Source organism: Narcine bancroftii, chromosome 1 (assembly GCF_036971445.1).
Source record: "Narcine bancroftii isolate sNarBan1 chromosome 1, sNarBan1.hap1, whole genome shotgun sequence".
Lineage (NCBI taxonomy): Eukaryota > Metazoa > Chordata > Chondrichthyes > Torpediniformes > Narcinidae > Narcine > Narcine bancroftii.
The window spans coordinates 372,121,215-372,133,970 of record NC_091469.1 but is presented as its reverse complement, the minus strand read 5'-3'; the positions used below and the strand labels follow the sequence as shown (position 1 = coordinate 372,133,970).

Genomic DNA, 12,756 nt, shown 5'->3' with positions numbered 1-12,756 from the left:
AAATTTGCATCTTAAGTAAAATCCACAAAACCATTATTCATAAAAACCTGCATGAGGAAATCCTGAGTGATTAGATGGGGGGCAGAAGCTGGCCCTTAAGGATTGGAGAGCAAGTGACCAGGCATGCACAGCTTGGAGCTTGGAATGAGAAGTTGACAGCCATAGGACACCCGAGACTAGTGCTGTGACCAGTGGTTGATGACCCATCAGAGCACAAAATATGAGGATCAGGACCGACAATTGAACAATCAAGGGCTAGGGAGATGAGGGACCACCAATTATGCAAGAGGGAAGTTATCTGTGAAACAGGAGAGGCCATACAAGGTATGAAGCAAGTCAGGCAACAAACCTCTCAGTGGGGGGAGCATTTCAGTGAAAGTGCTGACATCTCCCTGACTTTTTGCATAGTATAGACAAGAAGACAAAATGGTAAAGTGTTTATTTGGGAAAGGGATAATTATGATGGTATTGGGCAAGAAATGGTGAGAGTAAATTTGGAAAAAGATGTTCTCAGAGAAAAGTACAGAAGTAATCTGGGGGATGTTTAGGGAACCACTTGTGCGGGTTCGGAATAAGTTTGTACCATTGAGACGGGGAAAAGATGATAGGATAAGAGAAATGTGGTTGTCAAAAGAGTTGAGACAGCTAGTTATGAGAAAGAAGGAAGTATACAAAAGATTTAGGAAGCAAAAGGTAGGATGGACTCATACAAATTATATGGTAGCCAGGAAGGAACTTAAGAAAACTTAAAAGAGCTGAAGGGGGCACAAGAACGCCTTTGGAAATAGGATTAAGGAAAATCTTCAGGAGTTCAATACACATCTGAAGAACAAAGGGATTACAGGAGTGAATATAGAGCCACTTAAGAATAAAGGAGACAGAGGAGGTAGGGGAAATCTTAAATGAATACTTTTCTTCAGTGTTCTCCAGAGAGAGGGACCTTGGTCAATGTGATGTCAGCATAGAAAAAAGCTAATGTGCTGGAGCATGTTGAGGTGAAGAAAAAGTACTGGATCTTCTTAAAAACATTAGGATTGATAATCTAAGATACTGGATGAGATATATCCCAGATTACTATAGAAAAGGAAGGAAGAGATTGTTAGGGCTTTGGCAATGATTTTTGCATCCTCCCTGGCCACAGGGGAGGGACTGGAGGATTGGAGAAAGGAAAATGTGGTCCCTTTTTTAAAAAAAGGAATAGGGAGAATCCTGGGAATTATAGACCAATGAATATTACGTTAATGGAGGCTAAACTATTGGAGATTATTCTTAGGGACTGGATTTATGAGCATTTTGAGAAGAATAGTCTACTCAGGGAGAGTCAGCATGGCTTTGTGAGGGGTAGGTCATGCTTCACAAGGCTAATTTAATTTTTTGAAGAAATAACAAAGGAAATTGATGATGGTAGGGCAGTAGATGTGGTGTATATAATTTTAGTAAGGCATTTGACAATGTCCTCCATTCAGAAAGTCATGAGGCATAGGATCCATGGAAAGTTGGCTGTGTGGATTCATAATTGGCTTGCCTACAGAAAGAAAAGGAAAGTAGTGGATGAAATGTATTTTACCTGGAGGTCAGTGACTCATGGAGTTCTGCAGGGATCTGTCCTGGAACCCCTGATCTTTGTGATTTTAACTAATTATTTGAATGAAGAAACAGATGGATGGATCACTATGTTTGCAGATGACTCAAAGATTGAAAGTACTGTGGATAGTGTAGAAGGTTGTCATAGGCTACAACAGGATTGAAATAGGATGGAGAGCTGGGCAGAAAAGTGGCAGGTGGAATTAAATCCAGATAACTGTGAAGTGATGAATTTTGGAAGGTCAAACCTGAAACCAGAGTTCCTAGACAATGGCAGGTTTTTTTTAAACTTTGTAGAAGATTAGAGACCTTCGGGTCCAAATTTATAGATCTGTCAAGGATGCCACACAGGTTGATAGGTAATTAATAAGGATTATTGTATGCTGGCCTTCATTAGTCAGGGGGTTTTGTTCAAAAGTTGTAAGGTAATGGTGCAGTTCTATAAATTTTGGTTGGAATAAAATACTTGGAATATTATGAGAAAAAAAAACACACAAATGCTGGAGAAACTCAGCAGGTCAACAGTGCCTTTATGTAGAAAAGGTAAAGATACATCACCAACATTTCGGGCTTGAGCCCTTCATCAAGGAATTACCACTTGGAATATTATGTTCAGTTCTGGTGATGCTGCGGATCTGCAATGATTGGTGTCTGCTGATGAGGATGAAAGGAAGAATGTGGAAGCTATGGAGAGGGCACAGAGGAGATTTACCAGGATGTTGCTTGGATTGGGGAATCTGTCTTATGAGGCAAGGTTAACAGAGCTAGGGCTTTTCTCTTGGCAGCTAAGAAGGAAGAGAGGTGACTTTATAGAGGTCTACAAGATTATGAGAGGCATAGCTAGGGTGGACAACCAATATGTATTTCCCGAGGTGAGAGTAACAAACACCAGAGAACATCTATACAGGATGAGGGAAGTTGAGGAGAGATCTTGGGGGTGTTTTTTTTTCCTACATAAAAAATATTGGGTGCTTGGAATGCATTGCCTGGGGTGGTGGAGGAGGTAGGTGCAATAGAGATATTTAAAAGACTCTTAGACAAGCACATGGATACAAGAAAAATAGAGGGGTATGGGTGTGAGATTGGGAAAGTTTAGTTTGTTGAGTAGATTTATATAGGTCAGCACAACATCATGGGCTAAAGGGCCTGCACTGTGCTGTAATATTCTCTGTTCTATGTTCTTAATCCCAACAAGTGAGAGTGATGTGTTTTGGGAAATGAAATAGGGGTAGGATATACAAATAAATGATATGGGTGCAAGGAATGTTGATGCAAAGAGGGACCTTGGGATTCAAGTTGATAGTTCTCTGAAGGAAGCAACACAGATCGAGACTGTAGGTTGGTCTCCAATTCTCATTTGATCCCAGTCCAATTATTCCCTGGTTGTTACCTTTGTTTCACATTAAAATTCCAAATGGATTTGACACATGTGTAGTATTCATGGAAATAGATAATGAAAGTTAGAATGTTATGTGGCAAGTGAATGGTTAAGTTGCAACTTTAGTATTGTGTGAAACTCTGATTTAATCCAAGAGGATCAATGTGTTGCATTGGAGAAAATACAAAGATTATTGGAGTGCTTTATTCAAGGGGAAAGATTCGATAGGAAGGGTGTGTTTTCCCTGGAGTGATAGAGGCTGAAGAGCGACATAGTAAGAGCTACCGATATATCAAACTATGCGGCATAGATAAGTAGATAGTCAGATTTTTTTTGTGTCTAAAACAAGGAATTAATAATTGGAATGGCCTGCCAGAAAGGTGGTGGAATCAGATACAATCACTATGTTTAAGAGCCATTTGAACACAACACTTGAATGGACAAGGCTTTGAAGAATATGTCCTAATATAGGCAAATGGGATGATGATGGGCAAAAAAGTTGGCATGGATGGCACAAAAGGGTCCATTTGGTACTGTACAACTTTAAGACTATGACCCCCCCCCCCCCCCCCCCAACAGACTAAGAATATAAATTGCTTCTTTGCTAGGACAATTGTTAAATACTGAAACATTTAATTAATTTAATTGAATTTCTTATTGTTATGTGTACCATGATACAGTGAAAAGCAATGCTTTGTGTGCTATTCAGCCAAGTCAGGCCATACTGAAGTGCAGCATGCACTACAATATGGTGCTTCTATAAGTCAAAAAGTGCAGAGTATGGAGAAAAGTACAGTTAAACAGTGCAGAAGCATTGTCTTTTACCAGTGAGAGGTCCAATCAAGAGTCTGATAACAGCAGGAAAAAACAATTCTGGAATTTTGTGTTTTCAAGTTTATTTATCCTCTGCCAAATAGAAGAAAGGAGAGTGTTGCAAAAGTGAGATAGTTCCTTTAATAAATTATCAGCTTTCCAAATCCCAAGGGAATTGAATGCAACCTGCCATGGTATTATTTGAGAACTAGAATCTTGTGAGTTTAAAATGTACTTCATATTTGTTATATTAACTCTGTATACTTTAGGCAAAATAAACCTATTTTGTTGTCAGATATTAACTTCTTTAGATAAGAATTAACTAATGTTTTATTATTCTTATTATTTATATTTAAATTTTAAGATTCAAAGTCATACCTTTATCATAACAGTCTTGGCTGTTCCCTGTTCACCTATGAGCATTACTGCTTTACCTTGTTTCATCACTGTGTGCATGAGAAAGTCTGTGCGGATATTATCCACATTTGGTACAAGGATTGATAAGTAGTCTGGGACGGAGTCAGATGGGTAAATATATTCAGGCACCTGAAATTAGGAATTGAAGATGCTCACTCAGCTTTTGATCCATTTACAAAGCAGATATAATATTACATTTCAGCTCTTCTCTAAATTTTGCCTTGCAAATTTGAATTGGCAAGCTTTAATGAAACTTAAAAAAAATCAGTTCAGATCAACTGTAAGATTATATTAGAAGCCAATTAGGTCAGATTTTCATCACACAAATATTATCACAACCTAGAATATCTTTACACATTAAGCTTCACAATCTAAAGCATTTACTTATATTTTTTAAAAATATGAAACAATTCTTCACTGTTATATTCAGCAAAATTCTTGACAAAGGTAGACTATAAGGACTGGCTTAATAGCAACTCCTAGCTCAGAAAGGAGCTGAACCCATTTTAATTCACCTATCATTACAAAGGGTCAATGGCAGATGACATCTCATTTGCCCAACACCCTGCATTAAATCATCTGAACCACAGGAACACCTACGTCAGGCTATTGTTCATTAGCCACAACTCAGCATTCAGCACCATTATACCAGCAAAACCTATGACCATACTAAAGGATCTAGGAATCTGTTAATTCTTTTGCAATTGATCCTCGACATCCTCATCAGCAGACTCCAATTAGTAAAGATTAGCAACTTCAATTCCTCCACTCTGAACAATGCATGGGACACTTCAAGCCTGTGTTTAGTCCCTTGTATACCCATGACAGTGTAACTAAATTCAGATCTAACTCAGTCTGTAAATTCATAGACAACATTGCTGTTGTTCGCTGAATAACTGGAAACGATGAATCAAAATTCCAGATGGAGATCAAGAACCTGGTTAGATGGTGCTTGAACAACAATCTTGCTCTCAATGTCACCAAGACTAAGAAGCTTGTTGTTGTTAAGAAGGAGAAGCCAAGGGACTGCATACCTGTTCACATTGATAGGATGGAGATGGAGAGAGTTAGAACCCTCGAGTTCTTGGGAGTCTACATATCAGAGGGATTCTCCTGGAGCCAGCAAATCCATGCAACTGTGAAGAAGGTACACCAATGTCTCTACTTTTTGTGGAGTCTGAGAAGATTTGGCTTGTTGCCGAATATTCTGTCAAATGTCTACAGGTGCACTGAGGTAAGTATACTGACTGATTGCATCACAACCTTTTTTGGAATTTCAACTGCCCAGGAACACAGAAACATCCATAAGTAACAAACATGACCAGGTACATCACAGGATCCTACCTCCCATCCAGTTTTTTTTTTTACACAAAATACCTGTTCAGCTGGAGAAAATAAGAATTTTGGTGCAAGGTATATTGCACAATATATTTAACAACTAACTCATTATCATTTGTAGAGGGAAGGGTCTTTCTGGTTTAGATTGGTGTTAATTAATACATAAATACAACTTGATTAATGCTTATGCTAGCACAGTTGCAAATAACTAAAGGACAGTGACAGCATAGGATGTATGTTGCCTGGCAACAACAGCAATCTGAAATTCAATTAGCCCTGACCAAGGAGGACAGTGAGAGGCTCTGGAATGTGGGTTGCCTGGCAACAGCAATCTGACTAAATAAATTTACAACAGTCTTGTTTCTCTCTAGTCATGTGATTTACAAGAATCAGGGAGACACGTCTATGTGATTAGTCCACAATATAGAGCATCGTGTAGATGACCATTGCATAGCTTAATACTGATGCGATAAACTTTGTTTTGAGATTGGTTAATGTCAGCTAGTGTTGGCGAATTTAAACCCATGCATTTGTATGTTTGGAGAGCTGCTTGATCCCCTATGGGGGGGATGATGGACCTTGCATCAAGCTTATGTATAATAAAGGAGTACTGGGGAAACACAGTATCTGAGACCTCGTTCTTTATGGTATATTTGCTGAAGATTAGAGCGTGGCCCAGGACTTGGACCTGAAAAATTATCATCCACATATTATCATTAAAAGGGCACTGTGCACCAGAAAAACTATAAAATGTAGAAGTATGATGGTTTCATAATGGAATGTGTTTGGCATTCATATTCTGCCAAACAATAGCTTTCATGACAGCATTATAAGATCATAACACTTCAACAATCTTCATACTTAGTACAATTATTTTTTTCTTACGGTCAAAAATCTTCAAATCAATTAGTTTAAAATACCGTAAGGCTACATGATCATCTTATCATGTGTATGCTGGCAAATAATTTTATGAAAATAACAAATTTCTTGGAAAGTTGTTTTTTGGGGAAAATATCTGCAGGTTGCTGCGATGTATACACCAAAATACAAGCAGTCCCCAGGTTATGAACAAGTTCCATTCCTTCAGTTTGACTTTAAGTCAAATTTGTAGGTAAGGTGGAACAGGTTCTTATTTAGCATCAGTTAGTCAAATGTTTGTCTATTATTCTTCTTTTATTTCTTTGGCTTGGCTTCGCGGACGAAGATTTATGGAGGGGTAATGTCCACGTCAGCTGCAGGCTCGTTTGTGGCTGACAAGTCCGATGCGGGACAGGCAGACTCGGTTGCAGCGGTTGCAAGGGAAAATTGGTGGGTTGGGGTTGGGTGTTGGGTTTTTCCTCCTTTGTCTTTTGTCAGTGAGGTGGGCTCTGCGGTCTTCTTCAAAGGAGGTTGCTGCCCGCCAAACTGTGAGGCGCCAAGATGCACGGTTTGAGGTGATATCAGCCCACTGGCAGTGGTCATTGTGGCAAGCACCAAGAGATTTCTTTAGGCAGTCCTTGTACCTCTTCTTTGGTGCACCTCTGTCACGGTGGCCAGTGGAGAGCTCGCCATATAACACGATCTTGGGAAGCGATGGTCCTCCATTCTGGAGACATGACCTACCCAGCGCAGTTGGATCTTCAGCAGCGTGGATTCGGTGCTGTCGGCCTCTGCCATCTCGAGTACTTCGATGTTAGGGATGAAGTCGCTCCAATGAATGTTTGTCTTAGTATATAGTATTATAATATATATTTTACCTTCCTATGAAAAAAAATCATGATTAAAAGTTAACACTTACTCTTGTTCCATTGATGTCTTGGATACTGGAAGGGGCATTTGTAAACATATTATGCACATGTGCGAATTGGGGAACAATTTATTTACAAATACGGGTTGTCCGTAAGTCAGATGTTCGTAACCTGGGGACTGCCTATACTGGAGAAACTCACCTGATCCCAGATTCGTAGAAAATAAAAGACCACCTGATTTTGAACAATAATTTCACCGCCACCTGATGAAATGCTCAGCTCCAAAACGTTGATTGCCTTTTACTTCCCATGGATGATGCATTACCTGTTAAATTTCTCCAGCACTTTTATGTACTGCAATTATATGTTTTTAATTGTGTTGATAAAAAGTGGTATTACCAAATAAATCATGCTTTTCATCTGATCAATATTAATGTTATGCCATTAAAAGTCATGCTTCTCCATTAAAACCCAAAAACTGCTAATTTGACACATAAGTCTTCCAAAGGTGAATTTTCTGGCTGATAATAATGGAGCTTTCTTGCAAAGGAAGGATATAAGTAACTTGTAAAGGTTAATTAAAATTGGAGGAAAAGGCAATGTGTATCCAATATCTATAAAATACATTGAATTCTTAAGAAAAAATTATGCAAAAGGAGACAGGGATTGCTTATAGGTGTTATTTAAGTGGGCCTCCAGCACACTTCTTTTAAACCATGTGATACATTAATTTCAGTATGAAAATAACAGAACATATATCAAGGACACATTTATCAAATGACTGTAGCTTATTCTTGTTTAATGATGTCTATTCAGTTTCTCCCTCAGTGCATTTTCTTATGTTTATAAAAACATAATATGTGCCTCAGGAACAAATATTGCTCATGTATTGAGTGGAAAGGAAATGATCTTCTGTTGATACATCAGCCTATTGATCATCACTTTGTTATAACAAAATACTAACCCTCTTTGACCAGTGCTCCCATTGGCCATAATCACTGACAACAAATTCAAAGATTGTTTCTTCTCCTTCAGTGACTGGTAGCTCTAGAGGTGCAGTATGATTCCGCAGAAAGCTTTCCATTTTAGTCCTATCATCCAATTCGAGAAGTGCCCCAATTGACCACATGACAGCAAAAATAAATAACCGAGCTACTTGCTCCGGGCTTGGCTGCTTGTCTTCACTCCCTGGTAAAAGACCCTATAAAGAAGTTGATTTGTATTGTTTATTTGGTTTGAAATATTGGATGTAACAAAGAAATATCCTTGCTTTACTTTGTTTTCAATTACCTGCAGAAGGTCAATTGCTTGTTTAATGTACATGCACTCCAGAATTTGCATTTTTGGTAATACAGCCGTGAAGACAAAACTGATTAAATCCTTGAAAAGACCAAAAGGAATATTGTAACTGATATTTACAGTTCTTGTGAAAAAAATATACAATGAACTCAAATTCACATTATTGATAATTTTCACCAAAAACTAATTGAAACGTTATAATACATGTCACAAAATTAAAGTTAGATGAACGAATCTCAATATTACAAAGACGACAGAATTCTTCCACAGCTATATCCAAAAGTTGTATCTTTCACAAAAATAAATATTGAAGCAAATTGCTTAAATTCCATTGCCAAAAATTGGAGGCAATTATAGCAATAATTAAAAATAGTGCACTTTTAAATGTTGAGGAAAATCAGGAAAGTTTAAGGTAATCAAAAATAAAACCACAAATACCTGGAAAATATTATCAAACCAGTTCCAAAGTTGTTCAGACAATGCTGTGGGCAATTTCTGAAGCCATGCTTTGAGTACAGGTCTCCAGTCCAGCACTGAAGAACTCATAAAGACCATGCCATTTCGGGATACTGTGGCTGGAGAGGCATTGTCAATGTTATGAGGTTCAAAGACAATTTTACAGTTTGGTGCCATTGGGATGCGATCACCATTCGCTAGTGTAAGTGTTTTATTATCATCTAAAACAGAGTTAAGATTTTCAATCCAAATGGCATCTACAGGTCCATCTAGTACTATCCAAATGTGTTCTCCCTGCAACATAGACAACATAATTTAACTGTTAAAATTTAACCTGTATCACAGAAAAAGGGTTGGAATCACATATCAATCTATAAATGTATCAGTAAAAAAATCTTGTCACTGTAAATGTTAAATTTACAAAAACAACATTTCTCATTATTGTTTTGTTTTCAAGATTTTGGTTATACATCTTAAATATTAATTGAACTGTAAATGCTTTTGCTGAACCGAATATAAAATGTGGTTTGAACTGCTTTACTTTACATTTTCTGAGTCATACAGCATGGAAAAGGCCTTTAACTCAACTCATCTATGCCATGCCAGTTGGGATTCTGAGCTAGTATCTTTTACCTGCATCTTGTCCATATCCTTCAAAACCCTTTTCACCTATATGAATCAAACTCAAGTGGCTTGAAAAGAATCAGAGATTAATCATTTCTTTCTGCTTCACCCCAACCTTTCAGACATGACGACCACAAGGTACTAACTACTTGGCATATACAAATTGTGTAACTGTGGGAAATTCTTCCATGTCACAAATTAGATTTTGCTGATGGTTAGTTAATGATCAGGAAAGACAAATGAGAGATAACAGATATGCTTTACTTGGATTTTCAGAAGACCTTTGACAAGGTGCTGCACATGAAGCTGCTCAACAAAGTAGGAGCACTTGGGATTATGGGAAAGGTACTAGAGTGGATAGATGATTGGCTGACTGGCAGAAAGCAGAGTGAAAATAAAGGAGGCTGTTTCTAGTTGGCTCCAGTGTTACAGAGTTCTGTTGTGTATTGGCCTATGTGTTGTGTGGTTTTATGTTAAAAAGTGATAGTTTGCCTTTAAGAGCCAAGGTGAAGGTGGACTGCTGAGAGAGTGGGAGACGGACTGGGCATGTGCACCACCACTGGGGGTGCTGTGGAGTGGAAGAAGGCCCAGAGCATGAATCATTGTCTGGAAGACAGTTTAGAATGTTGGGATTTCAATAAAGGGATGAACATTCCGAGGGCAGCCAGAAGGATCCGGACTGAGCCATTGTTCCTCTCTCTGCAAGCAACACAAGAAGACAACTTTGAATTTTGTGCTCTCTCTCTCTCTCAAAGATCTTTTGGCTTCAGTTGACCAAACAAACTGAATTTTGTTTATGATCTTTGCTTCAGTTGAGATCGAAGTTTTATGAGTCTTGTGTGTTTTGTGCTTGTTTTGTGTCTCAGTTTTTCTGTGGGCTGAGTGGAAATGAAACTTAGACTTTAATGACATATGTTATATTTAGGCTGGGGAATTTATTAGTTTTACACTGTTATAGAAATTTGCATAGTAACCAGTGGGCATTGTTATAAAAGGGGGGATTTTGAACTAAAGTTTGAAGGTGAATTTTTGTTAATAAAGTAATTGTTCATCTTTACCCCTGTATGATATGCCTTCTTTGTGGTTGCTGGTTTGATCTTGAAACCTCAGTGACAAGTGGTGTCCCACAGGGGTCAATGTTGGGTCCTCTACACTACTTTTCACGTTACATTTTAATGATTTGGATGACAGAATTGTGCCAGGTTCATAGATGATACCAAGATAGGTGGAGAGCATATAGTGTTTATGAAGCAGGGAGTCTGCATAAGGATTACACAAGTTGGGAGAATAAGCAAAGAAGTGGCAGATGGAATATAGCATGGAAGTGTATAGCCATTAACTATAGTAGCAGGAACAACAAAGAAGATTACTTTCTAAATAGGAATAGAATTCAGAAACTGCTGATTCAAAGAACTTGGGAGTTCTGGTATTGGATTCTCTAAAGTTTAACTTGCAGGTTGAGTCAGTCATCAGGAAGGCAAATGTAATGCTGGCATTCATTTCAAGAGGACTAGAATATAAAAGTAAAAATATACTGCTGATGAGGCAGACCACATTTGGAGTATTGCGATAAGACTTGGCCCTATATCTAAGGAAGGATGTCCTGGCATTGGAGGTTTACGAGAATGATCTCAGGAATGAGAGGGTTAATTTGATGAGTCTGTAGTGGATGGAGCTCTGAAGGATAGAGGCCATCATTGAATGTTCAACTGAATATCATTCTTCCAAGTAACTGCTCAACATTTCCAAGCTACTGCTAAAGCCAACCTCAGAAGATAACATATAATCTGCAAAATAATTATTCTTTTTTGATACAGTTTGGAGCCCATATATGGATTGGATGCGTGCTAATTCTTGAAATATTTTTCTAAGTATGGGTGGTGTGGTCCCCAACCACGACACATGTAAATGTATTATTTTAACTATTCTCCTCCATTTTTTTCTTCTTTTGGGGTAGATTAGGGGGGTGGAATAGGGATGGGGGAGGTGGTGTTATAACATAACAATTTACAGCACGGAAACAGGCCATTAGGCCCTTCTAGTCCGCACCGAACCAAACACCCCTCTCTAGTCCCACCTCCCTGCACAATGCCCATAACCCTCCATCTTCTTCTCATCCATATACCTGTCCAACCTTTTCTTAAATAATACAATTGACTCCGCCGCCACTATTTCTCCCGGAAGCTCATTCCACACGTCTACCACTCTCTGAGTAAAGAAGTTCCCCCTCATGTTACCTCTAAACCTCTGCCCCTTAATTCTTAACTCATGTCCTCTTGTTTTAATCTTTCCTCCTCTTAACGGAAATAGTCTATCCACATCCACTCTGTCTATCCCTTTCATAATCTTAAATACTTCTATCAAATCCCCTCTCAACCTTCTACGCTCCAAAGAATAAAGACCTAATCTGTCCAATCTCTCCCTATACTCTAGATGTTTAAACCCAGGTAAACCTTCTCTGCACTCTCTCCACTCTGTTTATATCCTTCCTATAATTAGGCGACCAGAACTGCACACAGAACTCCAAATTAGGCTGCACCAACGTCTTATACAGTCTCAACATCACCTCCCAACTCCTATATTCCATGCAATGATTGATAAAGGCCAGCATACTAAAAGCCTTCTTCACCACCCTATTCACGTGAGTTTCTACCTTCAGGGAACGATGTACCGTTACTCCTAAATCTTTCTGCTCTTCTGTATTCATCAATGCTCTCCCATTTACCACGTATGTCCTGTTCTGATTCTTCTTACCAAAATGAAGCACCTCACACTTATCAGCATTAAATTTCATCTGCCATTTTTCAGCCCACTTTTCTAAGCAGCCCAAATCCCTCTGCAATCCTTGAAAACCTTCTTCATTATCCACTATTCCACCTATCTTAGTATCGTCTGCATATTTACTAATCCAATTTACCACCCCATCATCTAGATCATTAATGTATATAACGAACAACAATGGACCCAATACAGATCCTTGAGGCACACCACTGGTCACCGGCCTCCAACCTTACAGACAATTATCCACTACCATTCTCTGGCCTCTCCCTTTCAGCCAATGTTCAATCCATTTGACTATCTCAAAATTTATACCTAAAGACTGCACCTTCTTAACTAACC

At 38.5% G+C, this 12,756-nt stretch overlaps 1 protein-coding gene across 8 annotated transcripts in view; it reads right to left on the bottom strand.

The window, feature by feature from the left end:
• dnah5l (dynein, axonemal, heavy chain 5 like) overlaps positions 1–12,756 on the bottom strand; it is a 425,035-nt gene that overhangs the window by 214,410 nt on the left and 197,869 nt on the right. For all 8 annotated transcript variants that reach the window (XM_069913293.1, XM_069913291.1, XM_069913294.1 and 5 more), the window contains 4 exons: positions 8,995–9,306; positions 8,548–8,637; positions 8,222–8,458; positions 4,154–4,321 (listed from right to left, as the gene is read on the bottom strand). In XM_069913293.1, the coding sequence (XP_069769394.1) occupies positions 4,154–4,321; positions 8,222–8,458; positions 8,548–8,637; positions 8,995–9,306 (807 nt within the window). The remainder of the gene's footprint in view (positions 1–4,153; positions 4,322–8,221; positions 8,459–8,547; positions 8,638–8,994; positions 9,307–12,756) is intronic.